The following is a 27,121-nucleotide window of genomic DNA, read 5'->3' on the forward strand; positions in this document are numbered from 1 at the left end:
TGAAAGCCACATGCAAGTAGGCATCTGGGTGATCCAGGCCTGGAGGGTCTGGATCAGAGTAACCATCTTGAACTTGTCCTTCAGCAAGTACAAGTTTAGAAGCCGCAGATCCAGGACGGGTCTCAGACCTTTATCCTTTCTCTACACCAGAATGTATGTTGAGTACCAACCCCTTCCTCATTCCAAGCAGGGTAACATTTGAATGACCTCTTTTGCCAGAAGCTTATGGATCTTCTTCACTAGGAGAGGTTTAAGAGGGAAGGGTTAGTGGCAAAGGGGGTGTTTGGGGGTGGGTGGGGTCTGAGAGCCAAGAAGGAGGCAGTTTCACCGCTGAATCACTTTTAAGGTACAGTCATTAAAGATGGTAGTCCTCCACTCCTCAACAAACAGGGATATTCCATATCCCACAGGGGACAGGTGGCGGAGGTCCACTTCAGAGAGGCTTTGTGGTGAGGATTGAGCACCTTGGAGGCGGCAACGCCGCTTCTGGACCCTATCCCTCTAGGTACAACGCTGCCCTTGCCTGCCCGATGGTGCTTGGCCTCTACTTCTCTGGGTATAAGTGGCAAAAACCACTCCCCTGCCCGCTGGGCTTGCAGGTCACTGTTGCTGCACGGATAGCCATAGAGGCATGGAATTTCTTGAGATACTTAATGGGCCTTGGTGCTGAACAAGCTCATGCCATGGAAGGGCATGTTCACAAGTTTCCCTTGGATGTCAGTAGCAAACCCGGATGTCCTAGCCAAGAAACCCTTAGCAAAACTTTGCTGATGGCCATCGTCCTTGCAACGCAGTCTGCAGTGTCCAAACTAGACTACAGAATCTGACAGAAGGCTGCCTTGCCGTCCTTGATGAGGGCTTCAAAGCCTCTGCATCTCCAATTTGTGGATGTGGTCAGACGCCTCAGCCATAACGGACCATAGGTCAAAGGAAAACCTGGCCAAAGCACAAGGGCATTCACAAATTGGAGACCAATGCTCGAAGAAAATATTCCTGCCCCATGTGTCCAATCTCTTTCTCTCCCTCCCTGTCCCTCCCTCCCTCCCAAGTATGGAAAACGTGGCATTACTGGACAAGGACCAGAAGTCAGGGGACCGATGTCCGAAGACAGAACAGTGTGCCCATTTGCCGCAAACTTGCCGTGCCTCATTGCAGAGTATCTTACTAGCGCGGTTGGATCCGTCGGTTACGCAGAAGCTGTCTTTTCCAGGGACAAAGCTGCTAAGGCCAGAGACAACAGGCCGATGCCGTGACCACTGGTGTCTTTACAAAGAGGTCTAGCATCTTCATCCTGAGCGCCTTCCATTCCACTGGGGTGGAGGACTGGATGGGAAAAGGTACCTGGCGGGTCCTGTGATCACCACCAGTGCTGAGGCTCAAGCGGAGTTATAAGGCTGGAGACATCTTAAGAATCTCTGGAGTGGCGACTCCTCATTTTTAAGGCTGCTGGACAGTAATGTGTTGATGAGCTGATCGGGGATCCAGACCTCTTTTTGTGCTTCTTCTTGTCCTTTTTGACCGAGGAGCGTTACTCCACCAACACCCTCCTTTGTTCGCGAATGGACACTTGGCACGCACCCTGTTGCTTTTGAGTGTCACAATTGGCGTAACAAGCAATCCCAAAGGGTTGTGGCCTTTCCCCAGACACATTCTGAAGGTGTTTGAGACAGGCATCTGCCTACTGCAATGCAAACAGGGCCTGAGGCCTTTGAAGGGTTAAGCATGATGCAGTATATGTTTTGAGGGGTGTTCCTAAAGCGCACTGTGTGTGTGAAAAAAAGGAACTGAGGTCAAGGGGTAATTGGCCCTGACATCACGTCCGGTGAGGACACGTGACTGCACTGACGCAGAGGTACTCTGTATCCCCTGAGGGTTACAAAATAAATTGCAAAGGTCAGAAGGCACTGGAGACAGAATATCATAAATGAAGAATTTGTAGGGGCAAGGGATCCATTAGATATCTATTTCATCATCCACATCAAGGACAAAGCAGGTCAGCCTGCTGCAGACATGTGTGGTATACAAGTGGGAGCAGCTAACAAGAATTCAAAATATAAATATGTATGGCATGAGAGAGGAAGTTAAGTAATGAAAGTAATATTCATTGACAAACCATATCATTTGACTTTTTATATGAATTTGCTTGTGTTCATATATAGGTTCCACTTTTTATTTCAAAAGGTACATCACTACACATGCAGGTACTGACATCATATGCAAGCAGTACCAGTGTTAATGTCTCAAATGCATTGTTTATTCACCAAATGTAATGTACAGCCTAACATGGCTGCTTCATGTCATGCACAGCTTCAAATACCGCAGTAATACCAGTTAATGGGCCTCATTACAAGTTTGGTGGTATCTCAGTGGTGATACCACCTTACCGAATTACCGCTACTGCCACTTGGTCCAGCTGAATTACCGCCCTGATTACCAGTGGCAGTGTTAGTACCCATTACACTGGAGTCCATAGGACTCCATGGGAGATTAATTTGGCAGAAATCAGCCGATTTACCTCCAACTCCTCCTACTTTCCGTCAAACTCATAGTTGGGGCGGAGCAATAATGCAGCTGTATACAGTAATAATGCCACATCTTACCTGCATCGCCCATATTGTAATGAAGCCCAATGTCTAAAACATGGAATAGTCAACAAATTTAAAGTGCAGCCCTCATGTCTTTATCTGCAGCCATCATATTTAATGTGCAGCCTCAATTACTCAGGAATCCAATACTATTCCAGTAAATGCCTCTTATGCATGGTAGAATGCCTGATGAAGGTCTAATCCCAATGGTTGCACACATGGACGAACAGACCGCAACTCGCAGTACTGTGCCACTGTTAAAAGATGCAAGCCCAAATGTTGGCTACACACCCTGTACAGCGCTCTGCTGCTTTTAAGCAAGGTCGACGCTTTAAATAATAAAATATAAAAATATATATTCTGTGGCGGGTCGGAAGAAGGAGTTGGACACTTTAAGGACAATTTAAGGGCTCATTTATTTAATCTATCAGAAAAAGGGCCATCTTTCCCTATCGTTATTACCTATATAAATAACTAAAAGGTGCTTGTCTGTTATCAGGAAGTCCAAAATGAATGTCCTCGGTCCAAACCTAACTCTACCTGACCCTATCACTAATATGAAGAACTCCTTGTATTCTCTCTATGGGTTTGCCTCTGTTTCAAACATACGTTTGTTAAGACAATCTTCTTGGATATACTCCCGATATCTCCTTTATGAGCACTTGTAGCTCTTCCAAAACATTCCTGTATCTTGAACTCTCTTTAGTGATGAGCTTATGACTCACATTCTTGTCTTTGGTTGTATATAACTCACAGTCTTTAAATTCAACCTCTCCTAGGTTTGATATAACTTTATCCAATGTTTAGTCTCCACCTCGCATGGATTCTCTGTATTGGATTATTACTTGTCTTATACTGTTCACTTGACAGCCTTATCTCAACACATTTTGTGGCATGCTCTATGCACTCTTCCACCCTGTACACATGGGGTCTTTCCCCTTCCTCCTGGGGTATTTGTTTCAAGTCTCTACTTCCCATACAGGGTTATTCATTAAGTTATTTATTGGCTTCTCACAACTCCAGTTAGGCTGGTTTATTGTTAGTATATCGTCCTTATAACTGGGAAGAGTTTCACCTTGCAGGGCTCAGCACTTGCTCAGGTAATCGACTTCGCTGTCTGGATTCCCAGTCTTTGGTTTCACCGGTGTTCTTGTCTCTGCTTCCCTGCAGGCTCTGCCGATCACTGACAATGGCGGAAGGGAGCTGCCAACGCTCCCAGTTACGATAGTCTCGACATCTCGCCCACCATGATACGGTAATGGTCACTCCACCATCTTGAACGGTATTCCTCTTCTCCTTCAGCCAACAGCATTCCAGTTGTTGGACTCGCTGACCCTCTGGCATCTCAAGCTGTTGTTCTTTGCCTTTCCAAAAGTCATGGTCTCCACAGCTTGCTTCTGCTCTGCCTCTCCAAGGCGCGATTACGTCAGAGGACTTCCCCTGTGCACCCAACACTCTCTCCCTACGTAATCCACTCGTCCCAGTTACATAAAGACTGGAGGGGGATATCTGTACTTCTGCCCACTATATAGTTAGGGTAGAGGCACAGAGCACCCCAGCCAAGGCTCTCAATTGGTAACGTTGGGCGAGCAGCTAGAATGAGACTCAAGGGAGGTGATGCAGGCTGGTTCTTAAGTATAGTGAATCCCCAACCTCCCCACAATGGAATGTCCACACACAATCTTAGGTGATAACACAGCCCTTTCATTACTACTATAACGGATACAAAGTCAGATAAGTATATAAAAATAAATAAGACTCACTTTGTACTAGACATCTAAACAGGTAACTTAACTTAAAATGTATATACAGTTCCTTGTTGTCCCTCTGTTACCATTAAATTCAATTGTAGTGCAGCAACTGCTGAGAGTTATTAAAAAGCATTTACATTATTACGTACGGGATAAATCATAAAATATTACTGTAAAAAGGCAGGTTATCATAACACAGGCAGGATGCTTTCTTCAGGATAAACATGCAATTCTGTGTGAGGATCCCCCCACCTGTGCAACCTGTAAGAACAAGTTAAGGTGCATTTTATATTGTATATTACAGCCTAGTCCAAATAGGTTCATTAATAATCTGCTTTTCTTTATACAGATCCCACTATCCCTGGGAAGCCAAAGGAGAACAGGATCAAGACGATTCTGGGACCCCTGGAGGAATCCTAAGGATGGAAGATGATCTTCCTCGTCACAGTCCCTTGGCAGGTCTTTCACGGTGGTCTCCGATGTCGGGTAGCTATGCTGGCTGTGGATGTCACACAAAGGTCAAACTTGCCGTGAACTGCGACAAGGCCTTGCTGAAAAAGATAAGACCCTTGGTGGCCGTGGATGACTCTCAGTGGCCAAGGGTGCAGTGGCATAAATAGGCTTGAAGATTTTGCAGTTTACAGCCTTTCGTTTCTTCCGTCCTGCAGTTGCAGCACAGACCTCACAATGGTTTCTGGCGACCTGGACACGAATACTGGACTGCAGACCCTCATGAAATCTGTACCCTTGTGACATCTCTGGATTTTGGTGGCGGGAAACCCACCAGTGGATACTTGTAAAGACTGGTTGGGGGTGTCTGTACTTCCGCTCTCTATATGGTAGAGGAGAGGCACAGAGGACCCCAGCCAAGATTCTCTATTATTGGTACGTGGTCGAGCAATCAAGGCCTAGCTTCTCAGGAGGTGATACAGGCTGGTTCTTAAGTACAGTGTAGTCCCGAACCCCCACAAAGGAATGTCCACACACTGTATTACTGAAAACACAGTCTTTATATAATTAATATTCAAAGTTATGTACACGATCACAATAACGCACTTTGTACTTGGAAGTCAATAATGATAAATATATACAATTCTAAAGTGGTACCACCAATGTTATCAAATCTCATTAAAGTGCATCAACTGTACGGTTAAAATGTCACACAGATTAATAACGAGGAAACCAGCAATAGAGATAGGAAGGAACGCAAGATGGTTGAAACAGTAGGCAGAACACTGGCCCCTACCTCCAGGCGCAATTCTGTGTGGAGACCCCCCCCCCCCACCTGGCAACCTGTAAATAAAAGATATATAGCACAAGCCCAGTCCATATGTTCAATAGGCTCACTTCTTCCTATTAAGGTTTTACCCCCCAATGTACTTGGTGGAGTAGAGTTCTCCGACGATGCGTCGACCGATCCTTCTTGAGTGCCTCCCTTTCAGGCGGGAGCCACGGATCGGCGAGAGGTGTCGGGGAACTTGACGTTCGGTGTCGGGGAATCGACGGCCCTTCTTGAGTGCCCTCCCTTTAAGGCAGGAGTCAAGGGTCGTCGAACGTCCGACGGTGAACAGGGTGAACTACAGCAGAAGTGGCAGCTTCGTTCCTAGTGGTGTTCGTCGACGACAGAGCGTTGGCGTCCTGCAAGAGGCGTTTGGGGCACCTCAGTGACGATAGTTCTGGACCGCAAAGAGATGATGAAGAACTGTGGCCCAGCAAGGGCGTCGAGTCGTCGGCGTCTCTGTGGTCCTTAGGTGGCGGGAAACCCACCGGTGGATGCTCCTCGGCGCGTCGACGGTCAGGCCTTCTCCAGCAGGAGACAAGCGGGTGATGATGCAGACGAGAGCGTCTGATCATCAATGGAAGTTCTTAGGCAAACGGGAGCACGGTGGCTCCGATCGGCGACAGTGGTGGACAACAGTCCGAGTGCTTCTCCTTGGAGTTCCGCAGCAGTCCCCGTATCGGGTCGGCAGCCTGTCAAAGGTCTGTCTATCAGGGAGCGTTGGCAAAGATCAGCTGTGCACGATGGTCCCTCGTAGCTCGGGAAGAGGGCGCCTTACCAGGTCCTCTCTCGGTCAGTCCTTGGAGGCACAGCAGCTTTCAGATTGTGAAGGAGAGCAACAGCAATCCTTCTCGTCCAGCAGGGCTTCAAGGTCAAGCGTCAGTTAATCCAGTTACTCGTCGTAGTGGCTTCAGCTTCTGAAACGATTCCTAGCAGTGAGAGGTTCCCAGATATACTGTTGATCTCCCATTCATTCCGCTGGGTCACACTCAAGCATCCAATCACGACTACGGGCATTCATGCAGGCAGGCAGCCAATCAGGCACACAAGGTATTCAGGCCATTCACTTCTCTCCAGACACTCACAACAAGTTATGTGTATTGGGACAAGTACTGAGCCATTCAACACTCCCAGCTGCATTCATACCGGTTTCGGGCAGGGGTGTCTCAGTCATTGTGTCAAGCACCAGATACTAGACACCCACAACACAGAATGCATATTCGTCACACACTCTATTCACCCAGGTCCCACCCACAGGAGGTACCCACAACATACATCCCCAGGAAGGCTCCAGCTAGTCTGGCCGGGCCTGCACAACAACACCATATATGGCATTTCCACCCAACAGCCAGTCAGGGGGAAGGGACAGAGTCAGGGCTTCCCAGTACTTTGGGAAAACACGGTAATGGGTAATAGAAAGCAAGAGGCCACCGGGGCCATCTTGTTTTCCATCAGGAATCAACGGATCCCAATGGCAGGGCCGGGGTATCCCAAAATGGAGGATACTCCGCGCACCTGTCGAATTCAGCATGGAGCTGCCACCAGCCCATACCCTGCTCTGCGGGTCACCCACAGGTGCCCAAAAACATACACTAGGGGCACAGGGTTGTACCCCCACCCATGGGTGCCATAAGGGTATCCCATGGGTCCGTTCACCAAACCAAAAGAGAGCTGCACCGCCAGGAGTCCCACATGAATTCCTGCGTGGAAAACACGACAGAACCCACGATAAAAAGCAGTAAAGGACAAGGATACGGAGGCCCTGTCCCTCCGATGCATTTCCAGCATCACAATACTCCTCTGCAGAAAGCGACCCTGGATCGTCTCCAGCATGGAAAAGTGGATGGATGTCGTGGCAGAGGTGCCCATTGAACATAGCTTCAGATGGTTGGAACTTTCCCTTGAATCAGCACAGCAGCTTTTGGATTAGATGATGAGATGCACTTGCAGACCTCTTCCTCCAGCTGGATTCTAGGAAGAAAGCTTAAGACGACTTCAGCTTCTGCTTCAAATTTCTTGTTAAAGCTTCTGACAAGGGGGTGAGTGTGAGGCCCCCTGTTAACCAACACGCTCTCCATTCATTCAGGCTGAGCCAGGCTCATCCAGCCAATCGCACACAGTGCATTCATGCAGGCAGCACCCAGTCAGGCTCACAGGCATTCAGGCCATTCACCAGAAACCAGACAACCACAACACAGAATGTGAATTGGGGGCTACTCCCCAGACTTGCAGTGCACTACACTGAATTCACTCCAGTTTCAGTCAGGGTTGGCTCAGCCACTGAGTCGCACAACCAAAATCAGACACCCACAACACAGAATGCATATCGACTACTCACTCGATTTATGCAGGCTCCACCCAAGGGTGTACCCACAAACAAGCTGTCCCTGGGAAGGCTCCAGCCAGTTCGGCAGGAAGCAGCCCCAGGGCGATATGTGGGTCTTCCACCTAACAGTCATTCAGGGGAAGGGAACAGAGCCAGGGCTTCTCAGAACTTGGAGAAAATGAGTGTGCAAGGATGAAACACACATTTAAATCCACCGTGAATGGCAGGAAGGGAAAAATGATTTTAAAAAGGGGAACTTTGTGGGGGTATCCTGCCATTGGAGTGGTGTTGTAATGGAATGCACTGAGATAGCATGAAACAGTGAACTTTAATGTAGCACATGGAGTGACTGTATTGCCTAAAGTTTGTCACCCATGCCACTGACACTCATTATCCCATCATCATATTAGCAATAGCATTCACATGCGCATGTGCGCACTTACTTCATCAAAATGACAAAAGTAAATTGTGCAATATCACACAAACACTCACACATGAACAAAGAATATGCAGTTTTACGTAAACAGGGTGGTTAAGTTGAGAACTTTCCATATCGGTAGCAAGAAGTACCGCAGGACATGAACTCAGAGGGTCCTTCGGCATTTACATATATAGCATCAGAAAAGATGCTCAATACATATATGTATGTCCTAAGTTACCCCTTGCCTCTCCCCAAGATCTAGGAACACAATGAGAAAATCTCAGGCCCACATGCTTGCACACTGAAAGATAATAATGTGTGTTATACAGTTGCCCAGCATATTGATACATGTTTACAGTAAGTGTTCTTTGAGATGGGACTGGTGTTGGCAGAATTGAGTAAGTGGTAGCTCAATCAGCAGTTGAGGTGAAACAGATGATAAAAGCCATGCAATTAACAATGTAAACCCCACGTTTAGTGAATGAATGCAAGGGGAGAATGTTTTCAGGTGGCAAGGACATGAGGATGGTCCACGATTAAATTTTCCAATATTTAGGCATTGTTTGATATAGGGCATATAGTCACAAATGGCACTGAGTAAAAGAGATTGCTTGTGCGGTAGATGTAGAAGACGTAGGTAGGGCAGAAGATGAAGACTGTTTGGGCGTAACATCTGAGTGAGTGGTACAAGTGAAAGGATAAGTGGTGGTATTGTGAAGAAAAGGAGGCACATAAGTTAGAACATTGGGGAACACCAAGTGTAAGCTAGATAAACACCATTCCACTAAACTAGTCAAAATGTGACCCTAGAAGGAGTCACGCCAGTAATGATGTACCAGGTGTGGTTAAAAGCAGCATGAGTGTATTCTGGTTGGGAAATCATTAGTAAATATGTACTGGCTTAGTCTGTTAAAGACTAGTCTCTTCCCAATTTAGCAGAAAGAGGGGAGATGTTTTAGTTTCAAAGGATGAGTGGTCGGCAAGAGCTAGAGCAACAGTGATTGCCATCTCAAACTATGGTCCATGTAAATAGGCACTGGTCAGAAAGTAGACACGTTAGCTGAGAGATTGGTAAAAAATGTATAAGGCAATAACTGTTAAAAGGAGCACAAGTAGGTCTGACTATGAGGAAGATATGGGTGAGTTTCGGCGGATTGTACAGTAGAAAGGATGGAATGGGTGGCAGAAAATAAAGGAGAAGAACAATAAACAAAAATAATGCGAGATGTAATTTGAGGGATATCATGGTTATGTGAGTTTAAGGGGAGAAGAGTGAAACCATGCCAGCTGTGGACATGATTGCATGATAATTAGGTTACGTCCAGAAGCAAGAACCAAGTTAAGAATTCTTGAAGGCTAACAGGAATAAGAGCATAACGAGGAGATCAGCATTTGGAAATACAATGGGTTAGGGAAGAGGTAAGGGCATCAAAAGGTAGTTGACAAGGTTCATGGGAGTTTGTAAAAGTTTGTACACATTTTCTAGAAAAGTATTTTCCAATTTCCAATTCAATCCAATAACATTTTTCAAATAATTTTTCCACATTAAACAGTTTTCTAACCTGTGGAGTTCTGAAGAAGCAGACTTGTTAAGAACCTGTTGCTTTTCTGCCCAGGCTTCAGGAAATACAAATCAGGAGAGAGTCTGATCGGCCCCACTGATCTTTTGAAGTAGCGATGTACCAGAAACATAAATACCTGTACTGCTAGAAAAATTAAAAGAAGCAACAACCTGAAAGAAAAGAAGGTGCTTCAAGATAAAATTCATTGTAAAATTCACAACAATGCACAAAAGGAATGTCATACTTGCATTTAAAAATGTAATACAGGCACGTTGTAACAAATAATGCAAACCATCTCTAACTGGTTTAATCTTTTTACTAGAATGCATTGCTTTGCTTTCTGAAAAGTGGCACTTTTGTACCCACTAGGTTCTCACGCATTATTTCACATCAGCATGCTAAGTGTCAACTGGAGCTTTCAATTATTGCTTTTCAGGTTGCTGAAGATTTCCTCTTCTCTAGAACTCTGTGCTTTAATTACTAACTTATGGTAACTTTATAAGAGCACTAAGCGTGAGCATCCACATACATCTCTGAAAGTTTCTAATGTGTTGCATTTCACCAAGTCATGCACATTATTTAATTCAGCCTGGACGAAGGTGTCTTTTGTTAAGTTGGCTTTACAATATTGTCATAAATACTTTGAAATGCAATGAACCAGTTTAACATGTTCTCCTTGGCACACACCTTGACACAACAACTTTTGGAATATATTTACAATATGGTAACGTGCACTTGCCTCGTCCTCGTTATATGTGGCTTGACAATTGATCAAATTAATTGTTCCCTTTGAACCCTTTGACCCTCTTTTCCAATTCACTTTCTGTTTACACACGTCTCTTCATGAGCAGACTTGTTCTCTTCTTAGGCCAGTTTGATATTTTAGGTCATGCCTTCCAAAGCAAGTTCTGTTCTGCTGGACCCAAAGATCAGAAAGAGGTCATACTAAAAGCTTTTCATGCCAGCTAATGGGGTAAAGGTTAATCACTATTTAAATCTACTGCATTAACCATATCTTACTGGGCATCCTACCCAAGATGGTCCCTCTGAGCCTTCCGCTCCTGTGGACTCGCCAAAAGGATTAATGTCCAACATTAACTCCTGTGTGTGAATTGCGTTAATGTTAAAGTCCAAAGTCGAGGATCTCAAAGTCTACTTTCTGCTTTTATTAATCTTTGAGTCTAAAAGTCGACTTTCAAAATGTACCCTTTGCATGTATGCATTGGATTCTTAAAGCACAAAACTAACTGGGAGGCAAATGAGTGCTGTATGTTAGTGGCACGCCAATGGTTTAAAGGTAAGGTGGGTAGTAGAGGTTGCTGAATCGATAAGCGGAGTAAAGGAGTGGTGCTCCAGAGGGAGAAGAATAGGGCCGAGTGAATGAATCAGTGATTTGCAAGATGTTCTTTCAAGAGTAGGATCTTCAGGTTTGTTAAAACAGTTTTTGAACAACCCTCTGTTGACAGCTCTACAACAACTAACCTTAAGGTGTAGCAAGTACGCCCTACCAAAAGGGAAGCCAAACTTCTCTAACGCACAAGATGTGAGGCAGAGCAGTCTGGCGTAAGTCAAGGGAGGTAAAGTAGGCCGACACAATGTACAATTAGTCCACGAACTTGTCCGTAGAAAATAAACCACACTAGTATACTGAAAAATATACAGTTATTAAGTAGCACACATCAACCTTTACTAGGTGAATGCATGCACACTTCAAATAAACAAAACACAGTAAAAATTCTTAGTGTTGTCATAAAAACAGTACATTGTCATGAAGACAAAACACACTCCTATACTATATTGTAGGGTCACTATCTAGTGATCAACACATTTAATTTTGAGACGAGAGGTGCAAAGAGAAGGGAAGAACAACTTACTTACCTCAGGGATGTTCTTTCTAATGGATGTTCCTACCACAGATTCCTCATCTATCATATCCCTTTCCCAGCTGGTCTTCAGAAACATTTCTGCCACCAGGGGGTGCAGCACGGCTCTACATCAACTCTGCCTGACAGCTCTATGCGGTGGCATGACGTCGGTGACAGTATATATTTATGTGCCGCGCTCAGGGAACTCAGTTCCGCCCTTTTTCACTAGCACTCTGGATCCAGGGGACTGTAGAACCAATGGTGTACTAGCTATCCGCCATGCAGGACCAAGTATGGAGGGTGATGAGGAATCCGTGGAAGGAACATCCATCATAAGAACATTACTGAGAGGTAAGTCATTTGTTCTTCTAAGGGACTTCTTTCTCCGATGGATTCCTCATCTATGATAGACTTGCAAAGCAGTAGTTAAACCTGCAGGAGGGAGGAAATAAGGGCACCACCTAGAACAGAACACTCTGGAGTATTGCCCTACCAAAACAGGCATTGTGTCCAATGAGGGAATCCAAGCAGGAATGTTTCATTTTTACCGAAGAGATGTTCACGTCGCAGCCTGGAACACATCCAGGACAGGGAATTCCCCTGTGCAGGGCAGGCACGGTGGCGAGACGGTGGCCACTCCTCTGGTAGAATGGGCCCGGAGTCCCTCAAGAACATCCTTGCCAGCGAGATAATAGCATTCCAATATAGAGAGAATGATCCAATTTGACAGGGTATGTTTGGCAACAGCCCTTCCAGCATGAGCCCCAGTGTAATCCACAAGGAACAAGTTACTAACCTGTAACTCCTGTTGTCCAGCGTGGGTATCTTACGTGGAATCATTACATGGTAATTTAGACCAAACCCCAAAACTGGGCTTTCCCCCCTCTTCCTCCTCCTCATATAAAGAGCTCATAGACTTAAACAATTCTTTGAAGAAGTTGATGTCGAAGGTTTCGACAACATTGACATTGACATCGAGGGACTCGATACAGACACCTTCGAAGGGACAGAATGGAGTGAAGGTAGAGTCTTTTCCTGCAGGCGTTGAAACCATGAGGGACCTTCAAGACCTTTCTGTCCAGGCTCTTGGGTGCACAAACAGTAGCTTTTGTGAACACCTGTCGATGGGGTCGGAAGTCTCTTTAGACTTCTACGAAGTGGTAAGTGCTGCCACTTTCACAAAAACCTCCAGCATTTTCAGTCGGAATTCCTCCAACTCGGCCTTAGAAGCCTTTTCACTAGGGAAGCCTACCCATTTTCCCTTTGGCGAGGAATCCGAAGAGGTTGATCGAGAACTATGACATCACTTTCTCGACTTACTCGAGAACGACAAGACCTCGACCTGGAATGCTTTACATGTTTGCTGTGTTTCTTGGATCGGTAAGGAGAAACTTCTCTCAAGCTCGTCTTCGGACAATTTAACCTTTGACAGAGTGGTCTAAGCATATTGGGGAGGGAGTCCTACACAGGATGAGGTTCCCCTTCCTGTCTTTTTTTGATTTCTTTTATGTATTTTTATTAATTTTGCAATAACAAGTAAGAACAATATCTCCCCTCCCTCCCCCCACCTGACAGAAGAGCAGTGCATAAATGAATGTTGCGATCATTGCCCTTCAATTCTTCACACAATGTCTAGTATCATTATTCTGTGAGGGCACCATTGATGCATATAGTCACTTTGGAGATACGATAATACATCGTGCCAGTTATGTTTGAAGGCAGCAAGGTCGCCCTGGATCATATAGGGTGCCCATTCCAAAGAAACAAACTTCCATACCTTCTGAAGCCAATCCTGATTCGCCTGGACCTGCTTTTGTTTACATTTTTGTGCCACCGCTAGCCAAGCTGCAATAAGGATCATAAAGCTGCGTTCCCTTCCTCTCTTTTAAGACCATTACCGTCATTGATTGACATGAGCCACAGTCATCGATTTTGTGGCCCGTTCCCAGGCACCAAAGACATACTCGATTTCGGATCTGCCATAGGCATCTGTGAGACAGGCATGGTATCAAGAGAGACACAGACTGAAGAGAGGTCATTCGAAAACCTTAATTGACTAAAGTTCTTGGGTTGGTGTAATGCCCAACTGGCCCCAACTTTAAAAGGGATAATTCCCTCAACTGGTGTTTCTAATGGCTGCCGCTGTCTAAGAGACCAAAATAAAAGTCTGTCTGTGTCTAAACCTATGCTTGCCCTCATTCTACACAAAAACGTGATAGGAAGTCTTTTCAAAAATTAGAAAAATAGTGGTTCAACAAAAATGGAAACCAGGGTTGGTTTCAGGTGGTCTTCTCACAAGGTGCTGCTGGGTCAATGTCACACAAATAAGTTCAATCCACAGAGCTATTCAAGAGACCTTTTTCAAAGGTCCCTTGTAGTTATCCCAACTACCTTGAGTATCTTTAAGTCCCTCTGGGCTCCCTTCCCCCAAGCTTCAATCCTCTCACCAGTTCAACAAAAACTAACAAGTCTCTTAACTTGGTTTGGCCTCAAAGGGTTCCATTTGCCAAGCTCTAGGCCCAGCTTACAAACACAACATATGATTAATTACAGTTTTGTCTTGACTTCATAAACCATTCCTTCATGGGGTAAAATCAGAGGCTTTCGAAAACACTAGGCTCTTTGCTTTTCCTAGGCGCGACCACTCTGACCCTCTTGCCCCTTTCTTTACTCCCATGTTCTTCTGTTACTCTGTTTCCTTCGGATGCTTTCTGCATCCCTTTTCCTTTCTGTGCACACCTGCACTTCCTGCTTTTCCTTCCGTGCAAACTTTACTGATTTGCTGTCCTTTCCGTGCACATTTGCACCCACTTTGCTCCGTGCACACCTGCACCTTCCTCTGCATGCCTCAGGCACTCTTCTTTGCCTTTCTTGTGCCCCTCTCTCACTACGGGCCACTCTCAGCATTTTTCCTACTTTCTCTCGTTTTCAGCTTTGATCAGCCTTTTTTTAATGCCGTTTGGGCCCAAATCTTTCTTCCTGCTTCCCTTTTGCTTGCGGCACTTTCAGCCTTTTCGCTTTGCTTTCACACTTTTCTTTCTTTCCGAATCTGTGCCGGTTTTTCTCGTTCGTGCCTCTTTCCAACTCTCATTTAAACGCAAGCTCCCGTGTTTCTCTTGCATTCCGCATGAAACTCACTGGGCAGCGTCGCGTTGGGAGGCGGCTCCTCTGGGCACTGCAGAATTGAGGTCAGGGTCCCACCACTTGCCCCTCAGGCACGCTTGGAGTCGGCACTGGCCCCAAGGCAACAAGTAATTTCTTGACCAATCCTGCAGAATACAGGCAGCACTTCTCCGGCTTCCTGGAGGCATGGCTCTGTTGCAATGCTGAGGCCCACACCCACTGGGCCAACGTCCCAGCGCAATGACTTTCTCCTGCCTGCAGCTCCTTCTTCTCTCCGCTTCAGGGCTTCACAGTTTCTGTGACTGACCACACCTTTTATAGCTGAACACACAGTCAAGATTAGCCAGGTGTGAATGGTTACCTACCAATGCCCGACTCTGCCTCACTCTATTAGTGGGACAGTATTTATTTCTAAAGTTGGTTGCCCTTACTTTCCCCATTTTATTCCTATGGGTAATCTCCATTGATCCTAGTGGCCTAGTGGCCTCCTCCTGTCTCATGTCTAGCCCTCAGGTATCCTCCTCCCAATCCCCTGTGACCCTCCACTCAGGGGATCCTCCCTCACTTGTCCACCCCAAGGGTCAGGATTCAAAGGCGATGGCCCTACCCTGGCCACCTGAATGGAAGTTCCCGAGGGAGTGGGTGGGAGAATAACCTTAAGGGGAGTAATCTAATAGAACAGGAATGGAGGGGCTCAAACGTAGCATCCATAAGGAATGTCAAAACTAAATATAAATCCACGCCAGAACCACAGACTGTAGGGGTCTGAGAAACCTGGAGGTGTCTCACTCACTAGTCCCCAGGGATCTGTCATCCAGGTGGCCAGGACACGGTGTTAGGGAGAATTCTCTGTTTAGGCTGAATTTCCTAACCTAGTGAGTCCCCCAGCAGCTTTGCTGGATTTTTGGGGTTTATTTTTTTCTCCTGTCAAGAGTGAGACTCTTTTACCCTCACTCTTAGACATGATTTGAGTGTGTTCCTTTGACTCTAGATGTGTTTAATGGGCTATGGGGTCTTTTACTCCATAGGGATTCATGTGTTTTTGTGATGTGTGTTACACAGCACCCTCAGTGCAGTAACACAGGGGTGTCATAGTGACCCCCCAGTATAGACTCCATACCCTGAGGCTGACTGTCTCCCAGGGCATGTAAAGTCACCATTGACTTTACTAGCCTTGAATTCTGAACAGAACCAGTACAAACCATCATATTGTGGACGTACTGGCCGGGGCAATTCGATTGCCCCTGGGTCTGTTAGTCGAGGGGGCACGTCTCCGTCCCCCCTGATCGAGTTTTGGCTGGTGGCAGTCGATACTACTTTTTATATTCAACCGCGAATATTTCTCTATGGGATTTTCCCATTGTTTGAGGCTACTATCTTTATTTATTTAATTACGATAGCCTCGAACATACCGCCGGTTTATTTATTTATTATTAATTCTCCGGTTGGTATTTTTTGCCAATACTCGGTTCTAAAATGGCGTTTGTGTTCTCTTCTGTGACTCCAACCCTAGTCGAGCCCTTTGTTCCACTTTTTGGCGGCCTTCTCCACAGAAGCCCTCCAAAGTGGTGCCACTCTGTCTGGGGTACTTAGGAGGGGTGGAGGGGGATTTAGGCACCCTGGACTGAGTTGCCTAGGCCACTCAAGTCGCACTCCATCCTGATTGGCCCAAGTGGTGAGCCGGCCGGCTCACCACTTAGCATGTATGAGTGACAGCTAGGCTGAGTGAATGGGGGTTTTCTGCATAAAAGCAGGGCTTTGGGGACTGGAACTTCAGAAGTCGCCACAGGACCTAAGAATCCAACGAGGGAGAAGCTGAGCTGACCTGCTACGACGACACCACCGGTGGAGCCCTGCTGAACCGTCTCACCACTTTTCCCAACGACAGAGGAGATCTCCCACCGGAGAGTCTTCTTCCTTTGACTGGTGGGGATAACCAGTTTCACCATCTTTTCGCCTTCCCGACGCATCTCGTGGCCGCCTTGCCTGTGCCAAGCACCACGGCAACCGGAATACCACATTTTACCATGACCGCAAAATAAAGGGTAATAACTTTAACCGGAAAACTCCGCGGCAGGTTTCTTCCCTGGCAGTGCAACGACCTTCATCTTTCCTCCAAGTCGAGATCTTCTCTTCCTCTGGACGACGCCGAGACGTGCACCCGCTGCCAGGAACAACTGCCACCGCTGGAGGATCCTTCCCACTTAAGGTACCGTGTTCCGCCTGGCTTCCCTTGCCACCGACTGTACGGGGTAGATTTAGCCCCCGGCTTTCGAACCTGGGTTAGCCTGGGACACCCTGGCTAAACTTTTCTGAGCCTCTCTAAACTCTTTTCGAACTCTCTGCAAAACTTTCAAAGCCTAGTGTAACTGTGTGATCTTGGGCGCATTTGTGCTCTGCTCTCTCTAAGAGTGGGCCCAGCCTATGGACTTTGGCTCAGAAGTGACTTTTGCTCTTCTGCCTTGCTAAAAGTGTTCCTAAATCTTAGAGTAGTGTATCTTCACATATTCTGCCTTTTTCCCTCCCTTTTTCATGAACTTATTGGAGTGCCATCTATAGTTAAGCGCTCACCTCTGTCTGGAAATAAGTGGTGTTAACTAAGACTTGTCTGATAAGGAATAAGAGTTGTATATATCATAATAGTAACTGTGTTTAGAGTAATTTACAATAAGAGTGCTGGAGTGTTTCAAACAGTGTGTGTTTAAATAAATAATTATATACTTTGATACCAAAGCTCTGGTCAGTGTTTGCTTGTGCTATTGTGCCCGAGTGCCTATTGTGTATACTTTGCATACTGCCCAACTCTTCTTGAGGGAAGTCTGACTGCTCAGCCACAGCTACCAGGTAAATCTGGGTGGTACAGACTGCTACCAAGTGGGTTTACTGCTAACACCTGTAGTCCTAAATCTTTTGCAGTGTTCCCAAAGGGAACTGCACAGGTTTCTGCCTAACACACGGCCATCGCTATTGGATCCCTTTCCTGGGGAATAGAAGTGGGACACCGACGGGCGAGACGCGGTACCCCCTTCCCTCTAACACCTTTTCCCCATCCTACCCCGTAGGATATCTAGAAACTCTACCTAATGCCCCCTTTTCCAACACAAACACTTTCGTACACAGTGACAAAAAAACGGACTAACACCAGAGCCGTTTACCTGACATGTCCCAACACCAGGGTCAGGCAAAGTCAGGCAATGGACAACTACACACACCTGATGGCCCGTTCTCTTCCCCAGAGGGATAAAAGGCAAAGCACAAAAGCACACTTTGAGCAAGACCAACCGCAGGAGGGAGCAGCTATTGCAAACAGGCAGTTCAAACTGAGACAAAAGCCGGTGAGACCAGAAAGGACAACAAGGAGGAAAGTGCTCTTGCCCTTTTCAACTCAGACCTGCGAAGCCTCCGCAAAAGTAATCATAAGAACGGGATATACAGCTGGTGTGTAGCGTGGCAGATGTCAACGGTGCACGGGGGACTCCAGCGCTGACAGCCAGGTGGGGAGGCATGCTGGCTACCGTTGTACTGTCCTTGACTCCAGAGACAAGAAACGTCAGAGAGTTCAGCACAGCCAGTGAGTCGGGGAGAGCTGATAGTAAGTCGGACTGTGTTTAGCTGAAGGTTGCAATCAGCAACATATTGTGAACGCAAGGCCTAGTGAACAAAGGACTTGTGTGTGTTTTGAGCTTTAAAGAAAGCCTAGATAGGGTCCAAATGCAGATTGGTCCGACGCCACATGGGCGTTCATTCGAAAGACTCTGGCCGGGACCTGCTTGTTGAAACTACCCAAACCAGAAGGCCGCAGGAGAGCCGCAAGGGAAAGGTCAAAGTGGTCATACAGGGGTCTAGCAAAACCCTCTGTACAGTCTAAAGTCTTTGACCGACAAACCATTGGAAAACTAAGGGGGGGCGAATCCCATGGAGTGAGAAAATAGAGAACTAAGTTTGGCAACAGTGAACCTGACGAAGGGATGCCTGCAGAACGGGGCGAAGCATGATGCCCAATGAACATTGTGTTGACAAAGAGTGAACCCAACAGAGGGATATCCACAGTGGATTGTTTAAAAAGACATTAAGACTTGTGAAAGCAAAAGCTGAAAATATCTTTGAATACGAGCCATAGTGAACCCGACTTAGGGAGGCTGACATTCATGAGGGGTCTGAGCCCAGAAGCGGGGGACCAGGGGTAAAAAGCAATCACCCACCGACACAATAATGTACCGGATAAAGTTGTCATAGATACAAGCCATAGTGAACCCGACAGAGGGAGGCTGAGATTCGATAGGGGTATGAGCCTGGAACAGGGGGACCAAGGGGGAAGACTCGTCCCACAAATGGAATCAGAAAATAACTTTTATTTATTATTTTGGACTTACCAAGCCCCTCGGAAGCAAGATACTGAACCACTGGAGGTCCTGATACTGCTAGAAACCTTTTGTGGATCGGAGCCCGGAAGAGGGGGCATCGGGGGTGAAACGTCATCACCCAACATACCTACAAAAAGGAACTTTCTGTTTGGTATTTTGACCACATCAGGTCCTCGGAGGCAAGAGACTTTTTTGTAGAAAAGAGTCTTAATCACCAAAGGTTCTGATACCCGAGAACAGAACTGTAGTCTCGTGCTGGGAAAGCTCGAGCGTGTGTTGTGCTCCGGAGTGCTGCCTTGTCCCATGCTGAAAACGTGGGGAAGGAGACCCCCCGACTGCCACATCCTGACTTATCATTTATGAACACTTCTTTATTTCTTGTGAACCCTATCCCACATTCTTTTTGTATTTAGTTGTAAGGATTTTTTTTTTTGACAAGACACCACTAGGACTGCTTTATTATTATTTGATGGTCGTAGCTTGCTCCCATCTTAGATTTAGGTTTAGATCAGGTGTTTTTCCAAACTACTTATACAGTTTAATAAACACCCTCAAACTGTGCGTCTATTTTTTATTTTTTTTATTTATTTATTTATTTTGTTTATTAACCTGTTAGGGTTTTTTACAAAAACTGTGTTGTGGCGAACTGTGTTTGTGCTACTTTTGGAAGTTGGAAGTTGACCCAGGACTCACGACACCACTCTCGAATTTCCTTGGAGGTCTCTTACTGAGGTTGCAGGCGATGAACCAATGTTGCTAGCTTTTACCAGAGCTACTTCAAGAAATTTAGCTGCCGCTCTGGACCATCTAGTAGAGTCGCCTGCAATTAGACGGAACCATATTGTCTCTTCGTCGAGTGTAAAAGGGCACGTGATGAGTGGTGTCAAATAGGCCCTTCTTTCCTGCGCCAGTCCAACACATGAAGTGAGTAGATGACAAACAGATTCTATTTGGTCAACTAGGCCGCAGACCCGGCAATTAGAAGAATTAGCCAGCGCTCTTTTGGCCAAAATTTCTCTCGTGTGCAGAAGATTCAGGCGGGCCCGCAGGAGAATTTTCCTCAAGTTTTTTTCGGGAAATTTAGTGGGTGGCAAGTCTTTTAGGGATTTGTACGTTAGGATTTTTTCATTAGTACGTATCCAATCTTGTTCTAGAAGTTTTTGCTTTACACGCCCAGGATTTGAGATGAGGAGGTCGTCCGTACAGTGGACTTCTTCTAATTTTTTTTTCAATTTTCTTCGCCCAGTTAGTCAATGGTATGCACTTGCCGTTTTTTAGTTCATTTTCTAATATCCGAAAAATCGGCAAAGAGTCAGAGGTCCGTATTTTTCTATAAAGTAGAATCGCACTTTGCATGACAACTGAGGCTAGTGAGGGAAGACCAAGGTCGCGCCGAATAGCTGGCATGGGGGCTGAGGTAGGAAGCCCCAAGACCGATTTCCATAGAAAACCTTCCAATCTCAGCCAGAATTCAACAGGTAAAGTTAAGTTGGCTGCCATGCCATATGTTATGGCCGGTACTACCTTTGTTTTAAAGAATTGTAGTACCGGGGTCCAGGAAAACTTGCCGAATTTTCTGTCAACAGCTCGGGATTGGGCTGTCAAGTTCTTGATTTTTGACCATAATGAGGCTTGTAGTGAAACGTCATTCAGAGTGTTGTCTAGTTGGATGCCCAGATACTTAAACTCATCTACTACTTTGATTTTTTCTTCATCGAGAAACCATGCCGGACATTTCTTTGTTTTTTTTGTACCTTTTGAGAAAGACAGGATTTTGGTTTTGTTTTTATTTATTCGCAGATTATTTTCTTCCATGTATTTGGCCAAGTTTGTTAGCTGTCTCTGAAGTCCTACTGCCGTCTGATCAATCAGAATTAAATCGTCAGCATACCACAGTCTTGAGACTTTAGAGACGCCCACTCGCGGTGGGAAGGATCTTACTAATTTCTCTGAGTCTTGAAAATCTCCAATGAAAGAAATAAACAGAGCTGGGGCCAGAGGGCAGCCCTGTTTTACTCCGCGTTTTGTAAAGATTTGCTCTGAGTGTGCGCCTTGTTGGTTTAGGCGAACTCTGAGCGAAGTGGTTGCATGGAGTGCCATTATTGGTGCAAGAATCGGGTCAGGACATTTCCAGGTGGCTAACTTGCTCCACAGTCTTTCTCGGTCTACCAGGTCAAAGGCCTGGGACAGGTCCACCATTGCCATGTGGAGCTTTCCAGTGCCCCTCTTCGTATTTGCTTTGAGTATGTTCAAAATCAGAAGGTTGATTGACGTTCCTGCTCCCTTCTGGAATCCTGTTTGAAACATATCGGCTGCCGGGGAGGCACTGGCCCAGACTTTGAAGTGGCGTAGGAGTAGTGCTGCAAACATCTTCCCTATGACGTCCAATAAGATTATAGGTCTGTAATTGGCGGAGATGTCTCTGTCTCCTTTTTTGTAGATGGGCACCAGTACAGCCTCTGTCCAGGTTTTAGGAATTTCTTTGGTTTTCTGAGTTTGGGTGAATATTTCACCAATTGCTTGCGCCCATAATAGTGGATGTTCCTTGAGGTCAGTGTTAGTCAGGCCGTCTGGCCCTGGGGCCCTTGAGGAGTTAAGTTTGTTTATCACTTCTCTGATGTCCTCAACCGATGAGAGAGTGATCCATGGGGAATCTGGGGGGACAGGAGGATGCAATGACGAGGTGGTGGGGCAGCGGTACAGCTCCGTAAAATGCTGAATCCACTTTGACTCTAGGACACAGTTAGCCAGCACATTTGCCCTCTGCCCGTTAATTGATTTCAATAGCGACCAAAAGTCACGAGTGTTCCTTGTGGCACAAGTATAGAGCATTGCTACAGCGTCATTTTGGTACATGAGCAACCGGTGCTGTTTTAGCTATGATTTATAGGACTTTTGTTCCGCTCGATAATTAGACCATGTTTCCGGCGAGTCAGCTCTTACGGCCGTTTTTTTTCAATTTGTTAAGACTCAGCCTTTTTGTCGCCACTTCTATGTCAAAAGAGTGCATGTGCGTAGGTTTCCCTGTTTTTGTTCCCGCGAAGTTCGTTTTGTGTAGGGCCAAAAGCGAGACGTATTCTGGTCGTCTGTCGCTTTTACTCTTCATTATTTGGACTGTTTTCCTCGCAATGTTGGACGTGAAATTTTTCACATTGTCGAGAGTTAAACGGAGCCTGTTTTGTTGTAAATTAGATTCCACCACTTCTGGGTAGAAGGACCTTGATGGAACTGTTCCATTCCATGACATTTTTAGGAGGTTATGATCACTTTCCTGCGTTTTCACCACCGTGAAGTTGGTAAAGTAGGCTATCAGCCCTTCGGTGACGAATATATAATCCAGCGTGGCGGTCGAGCTCAGTCTTTCCAACGTAGGAATTTGTGTTTTTCGATCTTGGAGTAATGATGCATTGTGGAAAATTCCTTGATTTCATTAGGAGGGACCAGGCTCGACCTCTTTCATCCATCGTTGAATTAGGGCTTTGTTTGTTTTTCACTCTCCCCTCACATTTAGAGTTCAAGTCACCGCAGATGATGATATTAGGTACTTTCCGCTCCACCGTTAGGTCGTCAATTTGATTGGCGACCATGGTGCAGAACTCTGTGGTGCTGGTTTTCGCCGGGTTCCAATAGAGGTTTATTATGCCTAACTCCGAATTTATCCAAGTGTCTCTGGTTAAATCTTGGTGGAAACATGTGGTCAGCGTCGTTAGCATTCCATAGCCCTCTGCTATTTTCCCTTTTGGAGTGATCCCTGAACCAATCCGGATAGCTGTTAGTACGCCTCCGGAGGGGCGACCTAGAATGGACTTGCAGGCGGGCGAGACCTCTATTGCGTATCCGTCCATGAACCAACCACGTTTCTTGAAGGCAGATCAGTTCGAACATACCTAAATTTATGTCACTAGGCGTTGTAAGATGTCGGTGTCCTTTCGTATTCCACAAAGCCATTTTAGGGTGCATTTTGTTGGAGGGTTTAAGGGACCGGTGCATTGCTTCTCCATCAGATTTGGTCCTTGGTTTTGTTGCTATTTCTTGTGATTTTGCGCAAAGGTTTCCGAAATCCATTTCCATGGATTTCGTGTCGGTGGTACACTCGCTTCTCTTAATGGTCTGCTCTCTTTTGTGCTTTCAGTTCTAGATTGTCTTTTTTCTCTTTTCTCGTGATAGCCTTGTGTTTTTGGTGCATCGTAGTTTTTGGTTCGGGTCGTAGTTGGTGGGGTAGTTTGGTTGCTCCAGCACCACCTTTCGTTGCCATGTGCCGCGTTTTGTTTTCTCAGGGGCCTCTGTACGTTACTTTCTCTGTGTCGCTCCCTGTCTTGATTTGAACCTTCACTTTTTTCTTTCATCGCCTTAGCTTTGTCCTTCGATTGTTTCTGAAGGTAATAGATTTTTAAGCCCATTTTTTGGAGATCCTTGTGCACGTCGGGGGTTAACTCCATTGATTCTTTTCTTCTTAAATGGAGGTAGGCTTTTGCTTTATGTTCCCGATGGTAGGGTTCGACCAGTATGAAGTCTTCCTATCTTAGGTGGCAGAGTTTTCCTATTTTCCCCAGTCTTTTTAAGACTGTTCTGCGATTTAGGACCAGGTAAGAGTCTTTAGATGATATTTGTTCTAGCTTGAAGAGTTTGCCCCCTTCAAAGATTTTATCTTTGTTTGAGGCAGCGTCCTTATTTCGTCTTGGTTCCTTCAGTGACCAAGCTCTGGTGGAATAGTGAGATTTGTAGTATTTCTGGTCTTGATCTCTATGTGGCTCGTGTCCGGCGTTTTCATGTGTCTCCTTTAAGTTTCTCAGAGCTTCTAGGGCAGTAGATGGAGAGTTTGAGCGAGATCGTTGTCTGATCAGCTCCCTAGATGCCTCGGGCTGACTTTTTTCCTCAAGTTCTCGAGTAGGTTCATCTTTTTTTGTGGGAATTGTTTGCGTTTGTTTTGGAGCGTCGTCACAATTCAACGGCAGTGGGGAGTCTGGTTCCCTTTCGTCAGAGTACAGCGATATGTTCGACAGATCTGAAAGTGAGTTTGAGTCTACACTTATTCTAGATGTGTCTGTTACATTCGTCTGCTTCAAGTTTGAGGGTAAGGGGTTCATATTCGCTTTCCCTTGGTTAACTCCCGTCTCTGTCTCCCCAATACAGTTATGATTTGTAAGGGTTTTTTGAGGGGATTCCTTTGGGCACAACAGCACAGAGGTTTTGATGCCGTTTTTGATCTTTTCTTTGACTTTCCCCCTGGGTATGGGTTTTAGTGGGGACAGCAGTACTGGTGTAATCACGTCGGCTTTGTGTTTTGCGGGGATTTTTGCAAAGATAGGGGCGACTTCTTTGTTCTTCTCGGTCTGTGTGGACTGTGTGGTTTTGGTTGATAATTCCACATTTGTATGGGTACTGCCATCTTTCTTTAGCAATTCTGTCATCATAATGTCTATTTTTTCCTCCAACTTTGAATATAAGGAGTTTGAAGTTCTTTCAGTTGCTGTTAGGTAGCCTTCCACGAAAATTAGCTTGTCCTTTAATTCACTGATCATTGCTGTATTGTCTTTCATGGCCTCGTGTATTGATTCGTACAGCTTTGTGAAAGGGTTAAACACTATTGAAAATGCAGACATCACCCTCTGTACAGTCTAAAGTCTTTGACCGACAAACCATTGGAAAACTAAGGGGGGGCGAATCCCATGGAGTGAGAAAATAGAAAACTAAGTTTGGCAACAGTGAACCTGACGAAGGGATGCCTGCAGAACGGGGCGAAGCATGATGCCCAATGAACATTGTGTTGACAAAGAGTGAACCCAACAGAGGGATATCCACAGTGGATTGTTTAAAAAGACATTAAGACTTGTGAAAGCGAAAGCTGAAAATATCTTTGAATACGAGCCATAGTGAACCCGACTTAGGGAGGCTGACATTCATGAGGGGTCTGAGCCCAGAAGCGGGGACCAGGGGTAAAAAGCCATCACCCACCGACACAATAATGTACTGGATAAAGTTGTCATAGATACAAGCCATAGTGAACCCGACAGAGGGAGGCTGAGATTCGATAGGGGTATGAGCCTGGAACAGGGGGACCAAGGGGGAAGACTCATCCCACAAATGGAATCAGAAAATAACTTTTATTTATTATTTTGAACTTACCAGGCCCCTCGGAAGCAAGATACTGAACCACTGGAGGTCCTGATACTGCTAGAAACCTTTTGTGGATCGGAGCCCGGAAGAGGGGGCATCGGGGTGAAACGTCATCACCCAACATACCTGCAAAAAGGAACTTTCTGTTTGGTATTTTGACCACATCAGGTCCTCGGAGGCAAGAGACTTTTTTGTAGAAAAGAGTCTTAATCACCAAAGGTTCTGATACCCGAGAACAGAACTGTAGTCTCGTGCTGGGAAAGCTCGAGCGTGTGCTGTGCTCCGGAGTGCTGCCTTGTCCCATGCTGAAAACGTGGGGAAGGAGACCCCCCGGCTGCCACATCCTGACTTATCATTTATGAACACGTCTTTATTTCTTGTGAACCCTATCCCACATTCTTTTTGTATTTAGTTGTAAGGATTTTTTTTTTGACAAGACACCACTAGGACTGCTTTATTATTATTTGATGGTCGTGCTTGCTCCCATCTTAGATTTAGGTTTAGATCAGGTGTTTTTCCAAACTACTTATACAGTTTAATAAACACCCTTGAACTGTGCGTCTATTCTTGATACCATGTCTTCCATATAGGGATGAAACGGGTTACACAAACCCTGCAATAACTGCTCAACAGTGGGGATGCTGAAGAACAAGCACTTTTCTGGGGTCCTCTTGAAAACCAAAATAGGGTTGAGGTAACCCTTGCCAATCTGCAGGTCTGCCTGGGTCAAGGATACCAGAAAATCCAAGACAGGGGATGGTGTACAAGATAAAGGATCCATAGCCCTCTCCCATCACCTAATTTGATTGCATAGCGGGCCTCCTACCAGAAAGGAGCACATCAAGGATCTTGTTCCACAAGTCCCACTCCTTATATCTCAGCCTTTTAGTAGCCAAGCATGAAGGTACAGGCTCCTGAGGATTAGGTGGAGGACCCGCTCCACGGACTGAGAAAGCAAGTCTAATCTCCACTGAACCAGGGAAGGCTGATGGCCACGTTCTCTGTGCCCAGTCCAGAGCGATCAGGAACACTGTGGTTCTGAACAGGCGCAATCTCTTGAGAATCAGCGGAGTGGCAGGGATCGGCGAGAATGCATAAAGGAGTTTTAAAGTCGGCTCGACTGTCAGTGCATCCCCAGAGTTCCCTGGCAAGGAAATTCCCTTTAGCAGAACAGCTCACCCTTCCTGTTGACACTGCAAGCAAATAAGTCCACTTGTGGAGTCCCTCAAATGGAGAAGATCTCCTCCAGAACTTCCTGAAAGAGCTTCCTTTCGTGGGAGGCCTATGTCTGTCTGATTTGCTCTGAGAGACACTGTTCGCCAGAGCTCAAAACAACAGTCAAATTGCTTCTCTGCACAGAGGCAAGGACTCCTCACCACCGCGTTTGTTGAGGTAGTACATGGCCACTGTGACCTCTGTCAGAACCAACATAGTCTTGCATTTCACAGAGGGGAGGAAAGCAACCAGGGCCAGCCTGATCATTCTCAGCTCAACATGTAGATGTGTTCCTGAGACTCTGTGAAAGACCACATTCCACTGACATTCATATCTGAAAGGTGATCACCTCAACCAGCCAGAGATGCATCCAGGAACACAGTCACCTGGGACAACGGTTGATGAAACAACACACCTCTTAGCAAGTTGTTCCGTATGGCCCTCCCATGCAAGATACTGAGCCACCTGATCCGAGACCTGCAAAAGGTCCGACATGTGCGACCATTGGCAACG

At 46.0% G+C, this 27,121-nt stretch overlaps 1 protein-coding gene across 1 annotated transcript in view; it reads right to left on the minus strand.

Moving 5' to 3' along the window:
* LOC138583120 (cholesterol transporter ABCA5-like) overlaps nt 1-27,121 on the minus strand; it is a 3,134,767-nt gene that overhangs the window by 1,281,595 nt on the left and 1,826,051 nt on the right. Inside the window, exon 20 of the mRNA XM_069655080.1 lies at nt 9,925-10,094. Within this exon, the coding sequence (XP_069511181.1) occupies nt 9,925-10,094 (170 nt within the window). The remainder of the gene's footprint in view (nt 1-9,924; nt 10,095-27,121) is intronic.

Source organism: Ambystoma mexicanum, chromosome 3q (genome assembly GCF_040938575.1).
Source record: "Ambystoma mexicanum isolate Mex_15411 chromosome 3q, UKY_AmexF1_1, whole genome shotgun sequence".
In the NCBI taxonomy this organism is placed as follows: domain Eukaryota; kingdom Metazoa; phylum Chordata; class Amphibia; order Caudata; family Ambystomatidae; genus Ambystoma; species Ambystoma mexicanum.